The sequence below is a fragment of the Syngnathoides biaculeatus genome, chromosome 21 (genome assembly GCF_019802595.1).
Source record: "Syngnathoides biaculeatus isolate LvHL_M chromosome 21, ASM1980259v1, whole genome shotgun sequence".
In the NCBI taxonomy this organism is placed as follows: Eukaryota; Metazoa; Chordata; class Actinopteri; order Syngnathiformes; family Syngnathidae; genus Syngnathoides; species Syngnathoides biaculeatus.
The window spans coordinates 2,375,454-2,394,096 of record NC_084660.1 but is presented as its reverse complement, the minus strand read 5'-3'; the positions used below and the strand labels follow the sequence as shown (position 1 = coordinate 2,394,096).

Here is an 18,643-nt window from a genome sequence, read left to right as displayed (position 1 = left end):
CTCGTAGGGAGCCTGTGGGAAGAAAGTCGTCCAAAAGGAAGGGTTAGGATTAGGTGGACCCGATTGGATGGCCTTGAAAGTTATGTCACAGGAACGCTTTAAAAAGAGAAGAAAATGGAGACTATTTCTTGCCCGTCTCATGCGGCATTTAGTCAAATCCAGCATCAGTATTTAGTCTGAAAAAGTCCCGTCCCGTCCCGTCCTGTCCCTCCGTTATTTGAGAGCGAGAACCTAAATAGACTGAGACGACTGAAACAATTTGCGCATCCTGATCAATCCCCCGATGGCTCTTTCTGGCGGGGGAAGTGGCCACCGGGGGGCAGTATAAATCAGCTGCGCAAACACACACAAGCCGTGTTCATCGTTTTCTTTGCAGATGATTAAGAATATATGCCAGTGAGCATTGTCACATCGTCTGTTGACATTTTCATGCAATGCTTGTGTTAAAAGAATCAGTTTATTGCCTTTTTTTTTTTTTCTTTTTCTCAAGGCTGCTGTGACTCATTTTAGGTGTCCAAAAACGGCTGGTTAACTCCTCCCTGTGACTTTAGCCTCTTGCCAGGACGCTCCACGCGAGATCCGCAAGTCCTCGGCAAACGCTCCGAATGTCCCGGCGTTCCTGGCCACCCCGCGCTGACCGGCGTTCAGTCGGTAGCGTCCACCGCGTTGACGTTGCCGTCCAGCTGGTGTCTGAAGGACAACCTGGCCTTGGAGGAGAAGTAGATTCGGGAGCCCCGACCCGGGCCGGCGCCGGAGGCCGTGCGGGCTTTCTGCTCCCCTCGGAGTGACGGCAAGCGGGGCAGCTTCGGCCAAAGGTCGTCGTCTCGGCTTTGTGTGGGTTGCGTCTCACCTGCCGCCGAGGAGAAGCCTTGGCCGTCGCGGCGCTCTTTGCGGCGTCTGGAGAAAGCGAAACACTGCAGCATCTTGACGCCCATCCTGCAACGACAGGCGACCGACGAGTCGGAGTAAATGGCGACAGTGCTACCTCGACTTAGGAACGTCTCGAGTCACAAAGAAATTCAGGTGACAAAGGGCCTCTAGTTATGAAGGAAAATGCAGGACATGAAGGAGATGTGCTGGATCTGTAGCCCCCACGTTTGAAACATCTCGCGTCTTGGTTTAGAAGCGGAGCGACGGAGCTGCCGGAGCATTTGGGCTCTTTTTACTGGAAGCTCGGAGTGCCGGCGTCCGCGTTCTGCCTTTGCTGACGGCGGGCGGGGGGGAGGATCCCGTTTCATCCAATGCCGTTGGGCCGAGCGGGTGAGGGGAAACCTTTGCCACATGCGACGCTTAATCGTTTGCCCGATGCCCGCAGACTCTGCGGATGGGCTGCAAACGAGGCCCTTCGTCTTGCGGGCCGATTCTGGAAAGATTCGGAGGCCCCGCGATGAGACGGGGACCCGAGCGCCATCGAGGTATAATAACCACCTCAGGAGTGTTCAAGTCGTCCGCGTGCGGTCGAGTTCTTATCAACCGCTCGCTTTGACTTTTTTTTGCACATGAATTACAGAATGCCAATCGTTGCCCGTCATCGGAAATCTTCTTCGATTCTGCAAAAGAACTCATAGAACCTACTTGACTCCGAGTGGACCGCCGAAGGCGTTCGGTGAGGTGCTGCTGACGCTTCCTTCTGTGCTCTGCGCTGGCCGAGTCAACTTGAAATATGGGATCCCGCCTTGCGGGTCACGCCTGCCTCGTCCCTCCCCTCCCTCATCCTTGTCCGCTGTTTGGGCGCGTGCGCTCTCGCTCGAGTTGTTCCAAAAGCGATCCGAGCGCTTTCGTTGCGCGTTTAACCACAAGCGAGTCTCTGACCCTTTCCCAAACAAAATGACGACTGAACGGCGCGGGGAGGTCCTCACAGCTGACCGCGAGTGACCGGGAAGCGCTTCGAGGACGACGCGCATTAGCGGTTGCTCAAGATTACGTCTCATCACGGTAGTAGTTTGGCTGACGCCGGCTCCGAGGTGGCCTACGCGCGTTCGGCTACTCCGTCGTCCGCGTCAGGCCACGCGGCGGCGCTTCCCGTGCGTGCACGTGCAACACAAATTGGAGAATCGAAATTGCCCATAAGTGTGATTGTGAGTGCGACTGTTGTCCGTCGGCTCCCGGCGCCCTTGTGAGGATAAGCAGCGAAGAAAATGGATGGACGCCACGTCCTAATGGTTTTGTTTGTGTCCTGTTCAGGTGTCTTGACCCAAGTCGAGATAACACATCGACCGCACGCTTTGCGATGTTGGTTAATCAGTCAGGCCGGCGGGTTAACATGCAACCATCTGGTTGAAAACGTAACCGGTGAGGCACACCGGGACCGATTCCCGGTCCTTCCTTCCTGTCGCGTGTTTTCGCTTGAAGGTGGGCTCGCAAACGCTTCAAGGCTTGAACGAACCTGCGCCGGCCGGTTGTCTGTCGTCTTCGAACCTTGAACCGTCGACCCTCTCGTGCGGAATGAGACGGAGCGGAATATTTTCAAGTGAATATTTGACGCACCTTTTCATGGGCAAAGTGTGACTTGCGCTTTTAACAGCGCAAGAAGCCATTTGGTGACTTCCGGCGCTCGACAAGTGTCGGGAAAGGACGGGCGGCGTCCGGCAGCGGCGCGTGCACGCGTGATGACGGTTTCGCTTTCCCCCCACGTTAAAAGTCCCGTCACCTTTTATTGAATCGCCTTTTGTTAGTCGAGGAAAAAAATTTCTCTCTTGTAAGACCATCCGGATCAAAAAAAAAAAATCTAATCTATGACTGGTCATGACTACATAAAACATTTGCTGGGTGCACAATCTGGAATTGACGAAGGATCACGTCTTGGTGCGTTTCAGGCGATACGAAGATCTCAGCGGAAGTTTCTTTGGCGGTGGCGGCGGCGGTGAAGAAAACCCGGTCTGGTCTGCGCGGGACAATTCCGCCGCGGCCCGTTTCACAAGCCGCTTTCGTCCTGCGACGGAGAGGGAGAGTTAGCCGGCGTTGGAAAAGCCCGTCGGCCGTCGGGCGGGACGCCGCCGACCTCCTTGCCGTCTCGACAGTCCCCGCAGATGCACCCCAGGCAGCCGTTGGCCACCTGGACCCCGCACAGCGCCAGCTGCAGCACCCCCGCCGACAGCAGGACGGAGAAGAGAACCACGTGCCACATCACCGCGTTGCGGGGGTACTCGCAGACGTCCCACAAGGTCCGGTTCACCAGGTAGCTCTCGCCGCCCCTGTCGGAAGGGGTCAAATTGTACGTTAGGTTTTGCCGTCGCCGCCTGATGCGCTCATGGTCTTGATTTAAAAAGAAAAAAACCAACAACAACAACCGAAGGCGGAGTCGGGAGAAAGACTCACGTTCCCAGCTTCTCGAAGGGGTACGTCCAGACGTCACCCGCCACGCGGCACTTGGGTCCGACGGCCAGGCCGGCCGAGGCCACGCCGGCGCAGTAGATGGCGCCCGCCAGACCGAAAGCCGACGAGAACACCGAGTTCAGCATCTGGTGGCCGAGCCAACGCGAGAGTGATTGTCTATCCGCTCGACGCGCGTTCGCCGGCCCTCGTTATCTCAAGCGCTCACCCGGCAACGGTTGCCACAGCAACCCTTTCCGCAGCAACCCTTGCCCCCGGCCCTGATAGCGGAGCAGCTCGGGCACAGCATCTGAAAACAAATAGTCGGGAAAAACAAAAAGTCGTCGACGTCCCGAGAAAGGCCTCAACCACGACGGTTTGGGAAAGTTCTCGTCGGGCACGCGTCACGAGTACGTTTGGAGAACTGGATTTGGAGTCGGCGGGCCGCACCCTGCGAACGAACTGAAGCGACGGCGTCACTCACAATGAGGCCTCCTCCGACGAGGCCCCCCATCAGCCACACCTGCAGCGAGATCTGATCGTTTTCCAGACTTTGGCCATCGGGGAAGAAGAGCAGCAGGTTGGCGGTCACGCAGACCAAGGCCGACGGCAGCAGGATCAGCCCCACCAAGCGGGCGCACTTCCCCGTGCAGCACATTGCGCCAAACAGCGCAAAGCGGAAGTGGAGACGGGAACAAAGGCCGTTTGGGCGTGCGCTTGCGTCGGGCTCTTGCGATTGGCTGCACGTCTACGTCGATTAGTTTCCATTAGCCAATAAACCCGAGCCATTCCTCAACAAGGACTTTATTCTCCACTTGTCGTTCTTGCGCCGTCGAATGCTGTGATGTGAAAACCCCAACCCGGCGAGGTCTCGCTTTGCCGAGGTTGGTCGGCCCTCGTCGCAGAGACGACGCATACTTCGGGTACGCCGGGGAACCAGACTTTCCTGCCGACGTGGTTCAGAGCGCGTTCGCTGACCTCCGACCGGCCGTCGGGCCCGGACTGCTCGCCTACCTTTCAGGCGCCGCGGGCCTCATCTCTTGAAATGTTGACGGGCGCGCCGGGGCAATGCCAACGTTAGCGTTTGCCCTCGAGGGTTTGACTTTCCCGTGTCAAATTGAGGAAGGGCAAACTTAAACCCGTGTTCAAATCTCAAAGTGTTATTTTTGCCCGGCCCCGGTGGCCGGAAGCGTTCCGGCTAGTTGGAAGACGCCGTTCGGCTCGGCGGACTCAGTCACCACGGCGACACGAGAGAGGAGGGAAAGGTTTATTGGGTTGTCGGAGGGACGGGGGCACAATTGTGGCTCTGGCAAACAAGTCAAGGTACGCTACAAAACAGAAAGCCTCCGAGTCGGGGATCACCGGATGGTTCGGTACATCATGAAGTCCACGGTGGTGCACGGCGGGAACTTCCCCACGGAGCTTTCCTGCACCGGCGTGTACACCTTGATCTGGCGCATGTGCGTGTCTCGGCCATTCTGGTGGTTGGCCAGCACGGCGATCTGAATCATGAACGTCCGGACGGGCTCGTCGGTCCGCTGGTTCAGGAGCGACACGTGGATCCAGCCGCTGGGCTCCACCATCTCCAACTGCTGCGTGGGGCCGAGAAAAGGACAATATGCAACCAATTTGGCGTTTCCAGAGTGCTGCTCTATTTCTTTGTGTTTGAAGGAGACAAAATGGAATGGACAGAATTGACAGTTTTCTCTTGAGTTTGACACTTTTTTTTTTTCTCAATCATTTGCAGAAAAAGGGGGCGAACGATGAACGATTGGGAATGGAGTCGCTGCGTTCGCAATGGTTCATCATCCCTTACGCCCACCAACAGGATTTCGGGTATCGAGCACTTTGTGGAACTTCTCACCCTGACTTCGTGCAAGTCATGGAAGTTGTTCCCCACTCTGACGGAGATCTTGCTGGGCGTGTAGCTCTCATCTGACTTGTAATCGGCGTAAATGCACAACATCTTCACGGTGGTCCTCCTCCTGGGCGCAGCAGTCACAGAAGAAGAAGAGATGGCGTGACAGAGAAGGACCCCAGCCCGAGCGTACGTCCTACCTAAACTGGATGTTGACCAGATGCGGTTGGGATCCGTCCGATTGCCAGTACGTCTCCAGGTTGTCATCCCTCAACTGGTCCACACCAAAACCTAAGGAGGTTGGACAGCGGGTCAGGCTTACCGACTGCCGACATTGGCCCGGAAGAGTGACTTGGGATGTTTTGTTTTTTTTTCAGACAGCTACCGCGACGCGAGGAGGACATTGTAATTTGACTGACGTATTAGCGGCGGGTAAAGGTGACGCGCTGTGGCGACCCCTAACCGGACAAGCCGAAAGGAAAAGCAGACGAGTGGACAATATTTGCAACCTTCGGTACTCTGTGCGTTGCTATCGGCCCAGTATCACCTGAAAGCTGGAATTCAACTGATAAAATGTTGTCACTACTTGCAATAATGCGTCAGGACTAACTGTCGCTTGCTTGTTTCCATTCGAAATGATCTTTTTTTTTTTTTTTTTTTAACGTGTTTGTCTCTCTTTCATTCTGGCAATTTGAGACGTAATACTCATAAATCGCGTTGAGTTATTACTACGTCGTGCTTTCGGCGTTGGTAGTGACATGGTGCCCTCAGCGGATCTTGGAACTTTTGCAGCTGACCTGGTTTGCAGGAGGACAACGACCACACCGCCTGTGAGCCGATCTCCCGAACCGTACCGGTCCGCTCCAGCTGCTTCGGGTCTGCCCCGGGCGGCGTTTTGGTCGGCGTGGCCATCGTTTGAACTGGGGGGGGGGGGGGTGGGAAGAGGAGCGCGTCTCGAAAGGCGAGCCGGAGCCAGAACCAGAGCAGACGGACGGCTGCTTTCGCTTCCTCGCATTTATTTCCAGCAGCCTCCGGACGCATTATCGCCACCCAGCGAACGCGCAAAGAACATTCATCCTGTGGTGTTTACATAATTCACCCGCGGGACCTCGAGTTGGGGTGCGGGGTTCCGCACGGACTGTTTTTGTTGTTGCGCTTCCGGAGGAAAGGTTAACAGAGTTCCCGCCGTTATGCGAGTAGTTTGGTGATGTCGAACAATAAAGCAAGTTCTGTTTCTGTGTCCGACACTCCGCCTCCGACTCCTTTTCTCCGGCGCTACAATCCGACCATTTCAATGCGCGTGGCGGATGTGAATTCCGGTTGTCTCTTTGGGGCTCCACAAATGGGTATTGTTTTTAATTTATATTCAGAGACGAGCGCGGTGATGGTTTCCGTGAAAAAAAGAAAAAGAATAAAAAGTCCAATCGATCCCAGGCACACATTCAAGATGGCGGCGCGACGTTGCCTCGGCGCTTGTTTTCGACGTCATCCATTTTGTCGTCGCGAGCGAAACACGCAAAGGCCGCCATCTTTCCGGCCGGCATCCAGGAACCGAACACGTTGCTCGGGAGAAGTTTCTCCCGAAATTCCAAGTCCCTCGCTGCTCGTCCTGATTCGGATACGTTCGACCCGAGTGGGGTGAGTTGTCTTCTTCCGTACCGGCGACGCGGGGCTTTTTTTTTTTTTTTTTGCCTCGGAGCGACTTTGCGAGGTGGCGAGCGAGCGAGCGAGCGAGCGAGCGGCTGTCACAGTCTACGAGCGAAGGCCGCGCACCGCCGATGTGCTCGATGCTAAACGCGAAGGCAACAACACCGACACGAAACTGCGCTGCGTGGACGTCAACGCGAACACGTTCCCGTCGCTGTCGGGGCGCGGACACGCGTGCTTTGTGCCATTGAGTTTGCGTTGTGGCCAACATGCTGAATCGGGGCGCAAAGGTAGCCCCGGTTGTGGTCGGGGTCTCGCCGTCGCCTGACGGAGAAATCGGGGCTTCTTCACAGCTTTTGGATTTGGCCCCAAGCGACGGCGACGTTGAGTTTTATAGGCCGCATCATTCGACACGATTCAAGCTCCGGCAGCCCACATTTCAAGATACGTTGCTGCAAGCCACGTTTTGGGGCAGCTGATAAGAGGAACGGCCAGTGACGCCCACCAACGACAACGTGTCCCTTGACAAATGTATCGGCAACTACCTGGGGAGAGACTTGAAATGGTTCAAATTCTCCGAATTTTAGTCTCGCAACAATTTTGTGGTTTTTTTCTGCGCCGCCTTTTGGGAGATGGCGATGGCTGTTGGAAAAAGTGTCATTTGAATCTGATCCGATGACAAATCCAAAAACTAGTGGACGGATGACTGGCTTAGCACAAAGTAAGCGGCAGTCGGGGACGGCCCAAAGGCTACGTCCGAGCCTCGCCGGCCCGCTTTGCTTCCGATTTCGTCCGGGTTCCGTTTTGGTGGGCGCTTGGGGGGCCGCACTTCTCTGCCTCCTCCTTTCATTCCGGTGTCACTGATTTTTTTTCGTCAGCTCGGCCTCCGTCGTAGCAGCGGCCCCCGTCATGGCTGATAAAAACACCAGAATCGCCATCGTCAACCACGACAAATGCAAACCCAAGAAATGTCGGCAAGAGTGCAAGAAGAGCTGCCCGGTGGTCCGCATGGGTGAGCGCGCGCGCGTGAAGAGGACCGGGGGGGGGGGGGGTCCCCGGCGACGGGGCTAACGAACGCTGATGTCCTCAGGGAAGCTGTGCATCGAGGTGACCCCGCAGAGTAAGATCGTGTGGATCTCGGAGTCGCTTTGCATCGGCTGCGGCATCTGCATTAAGGTACGAGCGCCTCGGCCCCTCGCATACGAGCGCCTCGGCCCCTCGCGTACGAGCGCCTCGGCCCCTCGCGGAACCTCCCACCCCCCAACGTGACGCCCCCGTCTCCTCGCAGAAATGCCCGTTCGGGGCGCTGTCCATCGTCAACCTGCCCAGCAACCTGGAGAAGGAGACCACGCACAGATACTGCGCCAATTCCTTCAAGCTGCATCGGTATGCCCGGACCTCGGTCTCGTTTTGTCGTACATTCTTGCTTCGGGCTCACCGTGGTGGTCGTCGTCGCAGGCTACCCATTCCCAGACCGGGAGAGGTTCTGGGGCTGGTGGGGACCAACGGCATCGGCAAGTCCACGGCGCTCAAGATCCTGGCGGGGAAGCAGAAACCCAATCTGGGAAAGTTTGACGTGAGTTCTGTCACTTTTGAAACGTAAGCTCTGATTGGCTGCTGCATGTGATTCGTCGCGATCAGGACTTTTTGGGCCGGGCGGCAGGTTTACGTGTAAATAAATAATGACCGGTCCGATCGGAAGATTGAGCAACGTGTCTGTCGAAATACCTCGTTTATTTACTGTCTATGCTTGTGTACTGTATCCCAAGAATCTTCCAAAGTATTTGTGACTCAGGTCAAGGCAACCTGACGGAAACGAGCGCTAACTTACTGGAATTAAACGACCCGACAAACGGTTTACTGGAATTAAACGACCCGACAAACGGTGAGAGCGCCCAAACCCTGTTTACGTACGGTAATTAGCGCTAGAGCTAGCGTGCTAGGCTACATCACGTTTCGCTGGCCGCTAGTGAGCCGTCTCGTATTCAAAGCACCGGAAGCAATCCGTCTTCTCCTGAGCGCCGATGGGGTTTTCTCACTTTGTTCTTTTTTTTTTTTTTTTTTGACCAACACAATACACGCGCCGTCCATTTTTGTCTTTGTGGTAGCGAGTGTGGCCATTCGCATTTGAGCTGACAAAGTCCAGTGTTCGTGGATTCAGGTATGCCGTACAGCACGTCTTGAGCCGCTGTGCCTTCGTGTTCCAGAATCCTCCGGACTGGCAGGAGATCCTGACCTACTTTCGTGGCTCCGAGCTCCAGAACTACTTCACCAAAATCCTGGAGGATGACCTGCGAGCGATCGTAAAGCCGCAGTACGTGGACCAGATCCCCAAGACCGTCAAGGTAAAGGTCGGCCCGCCTGCCGGCCGGCGCCGCGTCTCCGCTCGCCCTCGCAACGGTCACTTTGCGCCCGCAGGGATCGGTCGGCGCCATCCTGAGCAGAAAAGACGACATGGACACGCAGGACCTGGTCTGCCAACAGCTGGGTATGACCCCCGAACGCCCCGAGGTCCGGGCAAAGAAAGGAGCCGTCGCGATGGGTTGTCTTGTTGCCGAGCAGATCTGAGTCACCTGCGCGAGAGGAACGTGGAGGACCTGTCGGGAGGAGAGTTGCAGAGGTTCGCCTGCGCCGTGGTCTGCATCCAGAGAGCCGACATGTAAGACAGCGGAGGCCCGTCTGCGCCCGCCGCCCTCGCCGTGCCGAACTCTCACCCGCCCCGCCCCGCCCCGCAGTTTCATGTTTGATGAGCCGTCCAGCTACCTGGACGTCAAACAGAGACTGAAGGCCGCCATCACCATCCGCTCGCTCATCACGCCCGACAGGTGCGTGGGCCTCGACGTGAGTTCCGCCGGGTAGCGGCATTTTTTTCCTCAATGATTTTTTTTTTTAGGTACATCATTGTGGTGGAACACGACTTGAGCGTGTTGGATTACTTGTCGGACTTCATCTGCTGCCTGTACGGCGTCCCGAGCGCCTACGGCGTGGTCACCATGCCCTTCAGCGTGCGAGAGGGTAAGCGCCCGGCCGTCCGGGGCCCCACCCGAGCCGCCCGGCGCTGACGGTCCCGTCGCCGTCCTCAGGCATCAACATCTTCCTGGACGGTTACGTTCCCACGGAGAACCTGCGCTTCCGCGAGACTTCGCTGGTCTTCAAGGTGGCCGAGACGGCCAACGAGGAGGAAGTGAAGCGGCTCCGCCACTATCAGGTCGCTGCCGCCGTCCCGCTGCCGCCGTCGGTCGCCGGGCTCACGCGCCTACCTCCGTCTGTCCGTTTGGGTTAGTACCCCGACATGGCCAAGACCATGGGCGAGTTCACCCTGGAGATCAAGGGAGGAGAGTTCACCGACTCCGAGATCATGGTCATGCTGGGGGAGAACGGTACGACGTCATGTTGACAACGCCGCGGCGACGCACTTGTGAGCCTGACACGTGTTGGTGCGCAGGCACGGGAAAGACCACCTTCATCAGGATGCTGGCCGGAGGACTCAAACCAGATGGCGGAGGTGACCGACGTGAGCGTGAGCGTGAGTGCGAGACGCCGTGCCCTCCTGGCGCTTAACTCGGGTGTTTCTGCCGCCAAGGTGATGTGCCCATCCTCAACGTGAGCTACAAGCCTCAGACCATCAGTCCCAAGTTCAAGGTGGGTCCGCGAGCTTCACGCCGGACACACATTTAGCGCTGAAACGTCGTCTTTCCATCCGTTTCCTGCACTCGGTCGCCGGCCAGTTGCGGGGCGCGCGGAAACAAACGACCATTCGCACCGATGGTCTTTGTGCGTAGTCAGGGGTGAAGTAGCTAACGCTAAGCACGTAGGCACAGGGAAAACGTGCCAACTCCAGGCAGGTGCGGGTGGGATTCGAACCCCGGTCCTCAGAAACGCGACGTGCTAACCGGTGGCCAAACTATGAGTGTAAAGTGCACGAAATGGCGTTTCTTTTGTCATGACAAATGTTCCTGTTGCAGCTTGCAAAAAGACTTTGCCTTTGTTCCAGACATCCCGCAATATGGCAACACGTCGATTTTTCTCGCGACCTGTGTCCGTACGAGGCGGAACTCTGCTGAGGTTAGCGTTTGACCCTGTCCGCGCTTGTGTGACCCTCAGGGCAGCGTCCGCGCCCTCCTGCACGAGAAGATCCGAGACGCCTACACGCACCCTCAGTTCATCACGGACGTCATGAAGCCCATGCAGATCGAGAGCATCATCGACCAGGACGTAAGAACGCTTGCTAGCTACCGAGCGAGCGGGCGGGCGGACGGACGGGGGTCGCGCGTGTGACGCGAGCGCTCTTGGGTTTTTTTTTTTTTTCCCCCCCCTCAGGTCCAGAATCTTTCGGGAGGTGAGTTGCAGAGAGTGGCGCTCACTTTGTGTCTGGGCAAACCGGCCGACGTCTACCTCATCGACGAACCCTCGGCGTACCTCGACTCCGAGCAGAGGTTGATGGCGGCCAGAGTCATCAAGAGGTGCCGCGTCCCCCCGTCCCCCCGTCCCACGCCCGCATGAGTGTGACAGCTGCGCGTTGCAGGTACATCCTGCACGCCAAGAAGACGGCGTTTGTGGTCGAGCACGACTTCATCATGGCCACGTACCTGGCGGACCGCGTGATCGTCTTCGACGGGATTCCGTCCAAACACACGGCCGCCAACACGTAAGAGCAGTTTTTGGCCGCTCGTGCGCTTTTCGAGACCACCTCCGAGCGTGTCGTGCCCGCGTCAGTCCGCAGGGTCTTCTGGCCGGCATGAACCGCTTCCTGTCCCTGCTGGAGATCACATTCCGCAGAGATCCCAACAACTTCCGGCCGCGCATCAACAAGCTCAACTCCATCAAGGTGGCCGCCGCCGCCGCCGTTGACGCGTTTGGCTCAACGTGTCCCCTTTTTAGATTTGCTCACCTTCGACCTCTTGTCCAGGACACGGAACAGAAGAAGAGCGGGAACTACTTCTTTCTGGACGACTAGGACAACCGGCGGCACGTGCCCGAGAGTGACTTCCTGCGACCGCGCTGGTCAAAAGAAATCAGCATCTCCTCATCATGTGCGAATCTTTTCGGCCCTTCACCAACTACAAGTTGTCACGTGTTGATCGTGACAACATCGAATCTGTCAATAAAATACGATGTGGACAACAACAGGCTGACTAACGCGGGTCACACTTTGTTCAGCTCTGGAACCAGAACCGATGCCGTTGACTGAGTGTCGCCATCTCGTGGTCGGGTGTACGAACACAGGCCCCTGTTTCATATCAAATTCGATTTGGAACAATCTGTGTCGCTTTTATTCTGGGACTTTCCACCGTCGTGGATTAAGTCTTCATTTTCATGTTTTTTTTTTTTTTTGGATGGCATTCATAATGTCTGACGAAGAGCCCAATTCGAAAGACAAGCAAATTTGTTCTACGCACTCGTGGAGTTGAGCTCTCTTTTGTTTTGAAAGGGGCCGCCGGAAGTGTTGCGCGCCTCGGCCTCTCGGCGTGAAATTCCTCAAGATTGGGTTGGCGTCTTTGTTTGACGACGCGAAAGTCGTCGAAAGTTCGTCGCCGAAAGAAGCCAGCGAGAGTCGTCATCGTCTGGAGCTCGAAGCCCAAAGTGCGCCGGTCGCAGAGCAAAAAAGGCACGACGGCCGGCGGGAACCGAGCGGTAAGTCGGGCGGGCAGCCGGCCAGCGCGTCGACGAGGCGCGAATGTCAAAAGACGACTGAAAAGCATTTGGAGCGCTCGAGTCCAAACTTTCCAAAGCAGGGGGGAAAAAAAAAAAAAAAAAAAACTTTCGCTACCAAACTACTGCCCCTTTTTTGGCACGGGGCACAAGTGGTTTTTGCGTGTGCCTCGCAACTCGCGAGGTTCAGCATGTGAGCGTGTGTTGCGTGCCAAAAAAAAACACGCCAATTAGCATGTTAGCTACACTCTTATTTTCCTTACTTGGCAAATCAGTGACAAATGAAAGTAATTTTTTTTTTCTTTCCTACGAAATTCCACCAACAGAAGTTTTTGTTTTTTTTCCCCTCAGTGTCCCTATGGGGGGGGGGGTTCCTTATCCATAGTCTTATTACAGAGAAGGAAAATTGTGTTTTTCAAACTAAACTTGTAAGTAAGGCAACAAGCTGCAGCAGGATGAAAGACGCTCTCTGCTAAAAAAATAGGAGTTTGTTTTTTTGTTTGAAACACGCTGACTTTTGGGGCTCCGCAAGGTACCTGCAAGTCGTCGATCTCAGCGAGGCCCTTTGGTTAACGGGAACTTTGAGAAAGTCATCTGTTGGTGGAGTGCCCTTGAGCAAGGCTCTAAACAGGCTCTGTGTGTTCTGTTTTGGAGCGACGAAAAGATGCGGCGCTGACGAGATGGAGGACGGGCGCGGCGAGCGGGAGGACTCGGCGCCGTCCCGGCGCGACGTTTCGGGCCTTCCCATCATGCACTGGGAGGCGCTGAGCCTTCGCATTGCCGAGCTGGAGAAGCAAGAGGAGGAGAAGAAAGATAAACTGGCGAAGGTTGGACGGCCCCCGAAAAAGGCAAATTCGGGCGTGGATTCTTTGGGGAGGCCGTACGCGTAGAAGAAGAAGAAGTCCATTCTTCTTTGTTTGCGTGTGCGCGGCAGTATTTTATTGGACTGTGACGGGGACACCAGGAGGGGCAGTGGACTGAATTGGATTGTGGCAAAAAAAAAAAAAAAATCACAACTCCCAAACGTGATGATGATGTCACTTTTGATAAATTCAGTGTACGTTTTATTTTTTTTTTTTTTTTTTGGGGTGGTCAGAGCGCGTCGGCGTCTCTGGACCGCGGCCGAGCTCCCGTCGGCTCCGCGGGCGGGAGGCGAGACAGCCGGGAGGACACGCGGCGACGCCACCGCTACCGGCGGGAGGACGACGACGACGACGGCGGCGGCGGCGACCACGTGTCGGCCCTCGGCTCGCGGTAAGCGAAGGTGACCTCGGCAAAGTCGTCGGGGTGGGGCGCCTCCACGTCTGCTCTCTTTTTTGGTCCTTGTCGTTTGCGCGTTCCAGGATGCAGACGCAGATGAACCTTCAGCTCTGCTTCATCAACAACAGCGAGAGTGACGAAGAGGAGGAGGAGGAAGAAGAGCCAGACGCCGCCGCCGCCGCCGCTGCCGTTCCGGTACGCGCCGTATTCATATTTGCCAAACATTACGTGGGTTGGAAACTTGTGGAAATTATTCAAGGATTCAAATGGATGGCGTTGGGATGTTGTCTCCGTGCTGAAACAAGGTCAGGGTTCCAGTCCTGTTTTCACCCATCTGTTTTCTTAGCCGCTTATCCTCATAAGGGTCACTGGAACCTTTCCCGGGCGTCACACACTCAGCGCGGCGCACGTCGACAGACAACAGCCGCGCTCCCAATCACACCTCTGGGCAATTTGGAGTGTGGCATGTTTTCGGGATGTGGGAGGAAAGCCACGGGGGGGGGGGGGGGGGGGGTCATGCAAAGTCCACACAGGCGGGGCCGGGATTCGAACCCGTGTCCTTAGAAGTGTGAGGCAGACGAACATTCCTAATTTTGAGCGTTCATGATATGATGCTGCACACCTGCAAAGGGGGCGAGCGCGGTCACGGGTCGCCAGACCCCCGCGCCGGCGCACAAGTCGGAGAAAAGCAAGTCGGGAGGCTTCCGGAACACTTGGCGAAGACTGCGTCAGCGCCTGCGGGCGGACAACAAGGCGGCGGCGGCGGCGGCGGTGAGTGACGCCGACGCCGGCCGGTCGCTCGGCTCGTTCTCCTCGTTTGACAGGCGCCCCGCCCCCCTCCCCGCAGAATCCCACCGGTGCCGACCGGACGGACCTCGCCGGACGCTGGCGGCGCGGCGACGTCCGCGAGTTGACCCTCGTCGAGCTCCGCGCTCGACGTTCCTTCCTCGCGCAGACTGTCCAAGGTAAGAAATGACAATTGAATTCTTATTTTTTTGAATGAGACCAAAACAAAGTGATTAAAAATGATCCATCGGTGGCGGGAGCACCAGAGCCGATCCCAGCTGTTTTTCGGGTCGCGGGCGGGGCACACCCCGAACTGGTCACCCGACTGCAGTCCTCACATCTGAAATCAATCGCTCAATAGAAAGAAAAAAAAAAAAAAAGCTGCAAAATGCCAAATATGGTCGTCGGTAAATCGCGACGCCGATGTGGATTTGCCGCAGAGCTCAGCTCGGACCTGGTGGCCGGACTGCAGGTGCGAGACCAGCTGAGGACGGAGCAGGACGCCATGTTGCTGGAGCTCCAGGACCTCACGTCGCCGGGGAGCCCGCTCGGCGCCGCGGTCGGGACCGTCTGACCGGAACGGAGGTCCTCGGAAAGAAACGACCGGACGGGAACCGGACGGGACCCGGACGGGGACCGGACGGGACCCGGACGGGACCCGGACGGGGACCGGACGGGACCCGGACGGGGACCGGACGGGGACCGGACGGGACCCGGACGGGACCCGAACGGAACAGGACCTGACGGGACCGGGCGGGACCGGGCCGGCTTTTGCAGTTTGGACACGTTTGTATCTTGGGCACGCGGAAAGGCAATTTTCAGCTTTTTTCTATTCGCGCTGTTAGCGGCGGATGTTTTCCGTGCGGGGACGTCAGCGCGGTCGGCGGGCTCGTCGCAACGGCCTCGCGCACGCTCGACGTCTCCTCGACGAAATCCTTCCGGAACGTTTGCACTTTTCCAATCGGGTCAGACCGCGAAGGTCCACGTCGAGCCCCCGAGCGGCCGCTTTGCTTTTATTGGGACTTTGGCTTCAGCGGGAAACTTGGCACTATTGAGCGGCGGGTGTGGAATTCGTTTGAGTTCAGGGGTCACCGTGACCCCCATTTTCAAGTTCGAGTCCCTTTGACGGTCCGACGTCTTCTCCGTGTCGTGCTGTAGAAGGATCAACTTCCCCTCGGACCCGAAGAGGTGGGCCTCCCGAGCCACCAAGTGCAACAATTTTGCTGAAACTAATTAGAAGTCAATTCTCATTTCTCGATTCTTATTCCGGAATGTGTCAAGTTTTCAGTTTGCATCTGCATTGTGTGTGTGTGCGCTGCTTTTTATTTTGTATTTTTTTTTTTTTTTTTAAATAAAAGATGAAGACCATGAAACAAATTTCCGCCTCCATCCGAAAGCGTGGCCAAGTTCAAGTGACTCATCACAAAGCACAAACCCGCGTGGGACCGGTTACGAAAGACCCAAATCCAACCAAGTTGAAAAAGCTTCCACGGAAATGAACTCCCGGCGTTAACGGTGCCGCAAAAGCAGCCGAGCGGAGTCCGGGCCGGGCCGGGCCCTGTCTTGTTTTTCTCTCTCTCTCTCTCTCGCCCTCAAGCACGCGCAGGTGGTCGAGTGGAGAAGGGAGGGGGAGAGGGGGGGGGGGCTGTGTCACCATGGCAACCTGGGAAGAAGAAGAAGAAGAGGAGGAGGAGGAGGCGGCGGCGGCGGCGGTGGTGCTGGTGACTTCTTTCAACCCGTGAGCACTTCCACGTCCTTGCTGTTATCGGACTTTTGGACGTCTTGCCGCGATGGGCCCGAGTTCGGGAGCGTCGCCGTATTGAATCGCCGTGTGGGGTGATGCAGGTATTTATGAGCCCCCCCCCCAACACCAGCACTAAAATGTATTCATCGGGCTTCCGCGCGACACTTTGCCGACCGCGTCGACAGGTTGCTCGAAGCAACGTCGGCCCGTGAGAACCGCGGGAAGAAGAATCCTCCCGAGCGGTCTCCGAGGATGTTGGTGTCGTAATGGGTCGGTCTCGGAAATGCTCGACGCGCGCTGAGGCGCGAGCGAGCGTGGTTACTTATTGCTGAGTTAATGGGCTGAGAAGAACCCGAATCAGCGGCGGCGTGCCCGCGTGCGCCGGAAGGCAAACAGGCGTCGGGTCGAGCCGAGCCGGCGGTACCGGTCAGGCAAAAAATGTCGTTTTCCGACCCGGGGAAGGGAAAAGGCTTGCGACGGGCAAAACGCCAAAAGTGCTTTTGTATCCGGCGAGCTGGCCCGAACGGTCGGGAGCGCACGCTAACCCGCACCCTCCTGGCCCGTGATTTGCAGGTGAGCCTCCTCCCGGCGGCGGCGGTTCCTCTCGCGCCGCCCTCCGCCATGACGCCCGGCAACGGCAACGGCAGCGGCAGCCTCCCGGCGTTCTGCAGCATCGACGAGTCGTACAAGTACGTGTTCCTGCCCGTGTGCTACTCGTTCACCTTCGTGTTCAGCCTGTCCCTGAACGCGGTGGTCCTGTACCGCTCGTTCCGCCGCACCAAGCGCTGGAACGCGTCCCTCATCTACATGGTCAACCTGGCGGCCACCGACCTGATGTACGGCCTTTCGCTGCCCTTCCTGGTGGCCAGCTACGTGATGCGCGACCGCTGGGTTTTCGGCGACTTGGCGTGCCGCCTGGTGCGCTTCCTCTTCTACTTCAACCTGTACTGCTCCATCTTTTTCCTCACCTGCATCTCGGTGCACCGCTACTTGGGGATCTGCCACCCCATGCGGGTCACGGCGCTGGAGAGCAAGAAAGCCGTCAAGTGCGCCTGCGTGCTGGTCTGGGCGGCGGTCTTCGCCTTCACGTGCCCCATCTTCCGCTTCGCGCAGACGGGCCGCGCGTCCGACGGCGCCGACTACTGCTGGGACGACGCCGTGGACCGCGACTTCTCCGACTACGTGCCCTACGGCGTGGTCCTCCACCTGCTGGGCTTCTTCGTGCCCTTCTCCGTCATCGCCTGGTGCTACTCTCACGTGGTGCTGACCATCTTCGAGACCGTGCGTTCGCGGCCCCGCGACCACGCCGGCGTCTCCGTCTTCCCGGGCGCCGACTCGCCGTACGCCGGCCGCCGCCGCAAATCCATCCGGACCATCGTGGCCATCACGCTGCTCTTCGCGCTGTGCTTCTTCCCCTTCCACGTGACCAGGACCGTCTTCCTGCTCCTGAAGGTGAGCAAGGGGGTCCCGTGCCAGACCGTGACCACCGTGTCCATGTGCTACAAGGTCACGCGGCCCTTGGCGTCCTTCAACGCGTGGCTCAACGCCCTCCTCTACTTCCTCACCAAAGACAAAGGCCGATGCTGCCCGACGGCCAACGCGGCCGCGGGGCCTCTGCTGCCCCTGAGGACGATGGATGAGGCCGAGGACCGCGGACGCCGGCGCGCCGAGGGCCCCGCCGTCTTTACCCCCCCCCTCCCCCGAAACCAGACTTGATTTCAATGAGCTCGTCGACGAACGGCGAGGGAACGCGTCCGTCCGATTCGTCGTCAGGAAACAGCAGTTGGACGGATCCGGAAGGTCGCGTATTTGCGAATTCTCGCTGGATCCCGTCCAGCGTCAATCGTTAAAGGACTTGGTTGAATCGGGAATTTGTCACCAAAATGGGGGGGGGGGGGCGCCTGTTTGATTCCGGGTTGAAGTGAATTGAGCCCTTTCATTCCCACGAAATCTGTTGGCAACTTGTGACACCCGTCGGCGCCGATCACGTCTCCGCGTTGCGGCAGGGTCAATCTCCAGCACTTGAGTTGCTGCGTTTGGGCTGTTTTCCACAATTTCTCGTGCGCTTAAATCTTTAAAGCGCTCGTGAGCTCACAAATGTTGAAAGATGACGTCACCTTTCAATTGCACGTTAGCAGTGGAGGGGGGGGGGGGCACGATACCGCAAGGACTGTTTGGACACACTGTCTCAGTCTTTCAACAGTGACCCCTGCAGTCGTTCTAAGGTCATTGCATGGAAAAGCTGACGCGCTCCAACCGCGACATCAGCCTGCGTCTGGAACATTATTATGATGATGATTATTTAGTCTTTCCTGAAAATAAGACCTCGTGTATTTTCATTTGCGCAATTTGTTGCTTGAGAGGTTTAAAAATTGCCTCAAGGC

General features: G+C 57.1%; 5 protein-coding genes across 8 annotated transcripts; 3 read left to right on the top strand and 2 right to left on the bottom strand.

Annotated features, from left to right (window-relative positions):
* Nucleotides 1-2,716: 2,716 nt before the first annotated feature.
* Nucleotides 2,717-4,089, bottom strand: tm4sf5 (transmembrane 4 L six family member 5). 2 transcript variants are annotated; one of them, XM_061809231.1, is made up of 5 exons: nt 3,797-4,089; nt 3,542-3,622; nt 3,319-3,461; nt 3,002-3,194; nt 2,717-2,932 (listed from the first exon to the last, which is right to left on the bottom strand). In XM_061809231.1, the coding sequence occupies exons 1-5, from the start codon at nt 3,968-3,970 to the stop codon at nt 2,915-2,917; spliced, it is 609 nt and encodes a 202-aa protein (XP_061665215.1). In that variant the 5' UTR covers nt 3,971-4,089; the 3' UTR covers nt 2,717-2,914. The 2 variants fall into 2 exon arrangements, with proteins under 2 accessions (XP_061665215.1, XP_061665214.1); XM_061809230.1 differs by having other exon boundaries at nt 2,717-3,194.
* A 476-nt stretch (nt 4,090-4,565) lies between these two features.
* Nucleotides 4,566-6,352, bottom strand: anapc10 (anaphase promoting complex subunit 10). 2 transcript variants are annotated; one of them, XM_061809228.1, is made up of 4 exons: nt 5,968-6,352; nt 5,371-5,461; nt 5,177-5,297; nt 4,566-4,904 (listed from the first exon to the last, which is right to left on the bottom strand). In XM_061809228.1, exons 1-4 carry the CDS (start codon nt 6,209-6,211, stop codon nt 4,671-4,673), a joined length of 690 nt encoding a protein of 229 aa, XP_061665212.1. In that variant the 5' UTR covers nt 6,212-6,352; the 3' UTR covers nt 4,566-4,670. The 2 variants fall into 2 exon arrangements, with proteins under 2 accessions (XP_061665212.1, XP_061665213.1); XM_061809229.1 differs by having other exon boundaries at nt 4,566-4,901.
* An 11-nt stretch (nt 6,353-6,363) lies between these two features.
* On the top strand, nt 6,364-11,944 carry abce1 (ATP-binding cassette, sub-family E (OABP), member 1). Of its 2 annotated transcripts, XM_061809220.1 has the most exons (20): nt 6,380-6,516; nt 6,605-6,808; nt 7,696-7,829; nt 7,908-7,993; nt 8,106-8,203; nt 8,276-8,393; nt 9,025-9,162; nt 9,236-9,305; nt 9,380-9,476; nt 9,553-9,642; nt 9,711-9,832; nt 9,901-10,025; nt 10,101-10,197; nt 10,263-10,322; nt 10,401-10,459; nt 10,922-11,032; nt 11,138-11,280; nt 11,343-11,465; nt 11,534-11,645; nt 11,727-11,944. In XM_061809220.1, exons 2-20 carry the CDS (start codon nt 6,618-6,620, stop codon nt 11,772-11,774), a joined length of 2,022 nt encoding a protein of 673 aa, XP_061665204.1. In that variant the 5' UTR covers nt 6,380-6,516; nt 6,605-6,617; the 3' UTR covers nt 11,775-11,944. The 2 variants fall into 2 exon arrangements, with proteins under 2 accessions (XP_061665203.1, XP_061665204.1); XM_061809219.1 differs by having other exon boundaries at nt 6,364-6,808.
* Nucleotides 11,945-12,208: 264 nt separating this feature from the next.
* On the top strand, nt 12,209-15,859 carry si:dkey-6n21.12 (schwannomin-interacting protein 1). The gene is made up of 8 exons (XM_061809226.1): nt 12,209-12,451; nt 13,124-13,296; nt 13,566-13,723; nt 13,813-13,924; nt 14,360-14,500; nt 14,577-14,694; nt 14,956-15,128; nt 15,228-15,859. The coding sequence occupies exons 2-7, from the start codon at nt 13,150-13,152 to the stop codon at nt 15,087-15,089; spliced, it is 810 nt and encodes a 269-aa protein (XP_061665210.1). The 5' UTR covers nt 12,209-12,451; nt 13,124-13,149; the 3' UTR covers nt 15,090-15,128; nt 15,228-15,859.
* Nucleotides 15,860-16,178: 319 nt separating this feature from the next.
* On the top strand, nt 16,179-18,599 carry si:dkey-6n21.13 (P2Y purinoceptor 3). The gene is made up of 2 exons (XM_061809222.1): nt 16,179-16,360; nt 16,833-18,599. The coding sequence occupies exons 1-2, from the start codon at nt 16,355-16,357 to the stop codon at nt 17,973-17,975; spliced, it is 1,149 nt and encodes a 382-aa protein (XP_061665206.1). The 5' UTR covers nt 16,179-16,354; the 3' UTR covers nt 17,976-18,599.
* Nucleotides 18,600-18,643: the final 44 nt, after the last annotated feature.

What these genes read in the sequence shown, in the direction of transcription:
- tm4sf5 (XM_061809230.1), bottom strand. Translation starts at nt 3,970, where the DNA reads ATGTGCTGCACGGGGAAGTGCGCCCGCTTGGTGGGGCTGATCCTGCTG. An exon ending in TCGTCGGAGGAGGCCTCATT is followed by an intron (nt 3,623 to 3,796) that starts GTGAGTGACGCC and finishes ATTTGTTTTCAG; the next exon opens with ATGCTGTGCCCGAGCTGCTC. An exon ending in GCTGTGGCAACCGTTGCCGG is followed by an intron (nt 3,462 to 3,541) that starts GTGAGCGCTTGA and finishes CTCGGCCACCAG; the next exon opens with ATGCTGAACTCGGTGTTCTC.
- anapc10 (XM_061809228.1), bottom strand. Translation starts at nt 6,211, where the DNA reads ATGCGTCCGGAGGCTGCTGGAAATAAATGCGAGGAAGCGAAAGCAGCC. An exon ending in CTGGTCAACATCCAGTTTAG is followed by an intron (nt 5,298 to 5,370) that starts GTAGGACGTACG and finishes TGCTGCGCCCAG; the next exon opens with GAGGAGGACCACCGTGAAGA. An exon ending in ATGACTTGCACGAAGTCAGG is followed by an intron (nt 4,905 to 5,176) that starts GTGAGAAGTTCC and finishes GGCCCCACGCAG; the next exon opens with CAGTTGGAGATGGTGGAGCC.
- abce1 (XM_061809219.1), top strand. Translation starts at nt 6,378, where the DNA reads ATGTCGAACAATAAAGCAAGTTCTGTTTCTGTGTCCGACACTCCGCCT. An exon ending in TGCATCCAGAGAGCCGACAT is followed by an intron (nt 9,477 to 9,552) that starts GTAAGACAGCGG and finishes CCCGCCCCGCAG; the next exon opens with TTTCATGTTTGATGAGCCGT. An exon ending in AGAGCATCATCGACCAGGAC is followed by an intron (nt 11,033 to 11,137) that starts GTAAGAACGCTT and finishes CCCCCCCCTCAG; the next exon opens with GTCCAGAATCTTTCGGGAGG.
- si:dkey-6n21.12 (XM_061809226.1), top strand. Translation starts at nt 13,150, where the DNA reads ATGGAGGACGGGCGCGGCGAGCGGGAGGACTCGGCGCCGTCCCGGCGC. An exon ending in GTGTCGGCCCTCGGCTCGCG is followed by an intron (nt 13,724 to 13,812) that starts GTAAGCGAAGGT and finishes TGCGCGTTCCAG; the next exon opens with GATGCAGACGCAGATGAACC. An exon ending in AGGCGGCGGCGGCGGCGGCG is followed by an intron (nt 14,501 to 14,576) that starts GTGAGTGACGCC and finishes CCCTCCCCGCAG; the next exon opens with AATCCCACCGGTGCCGACCG.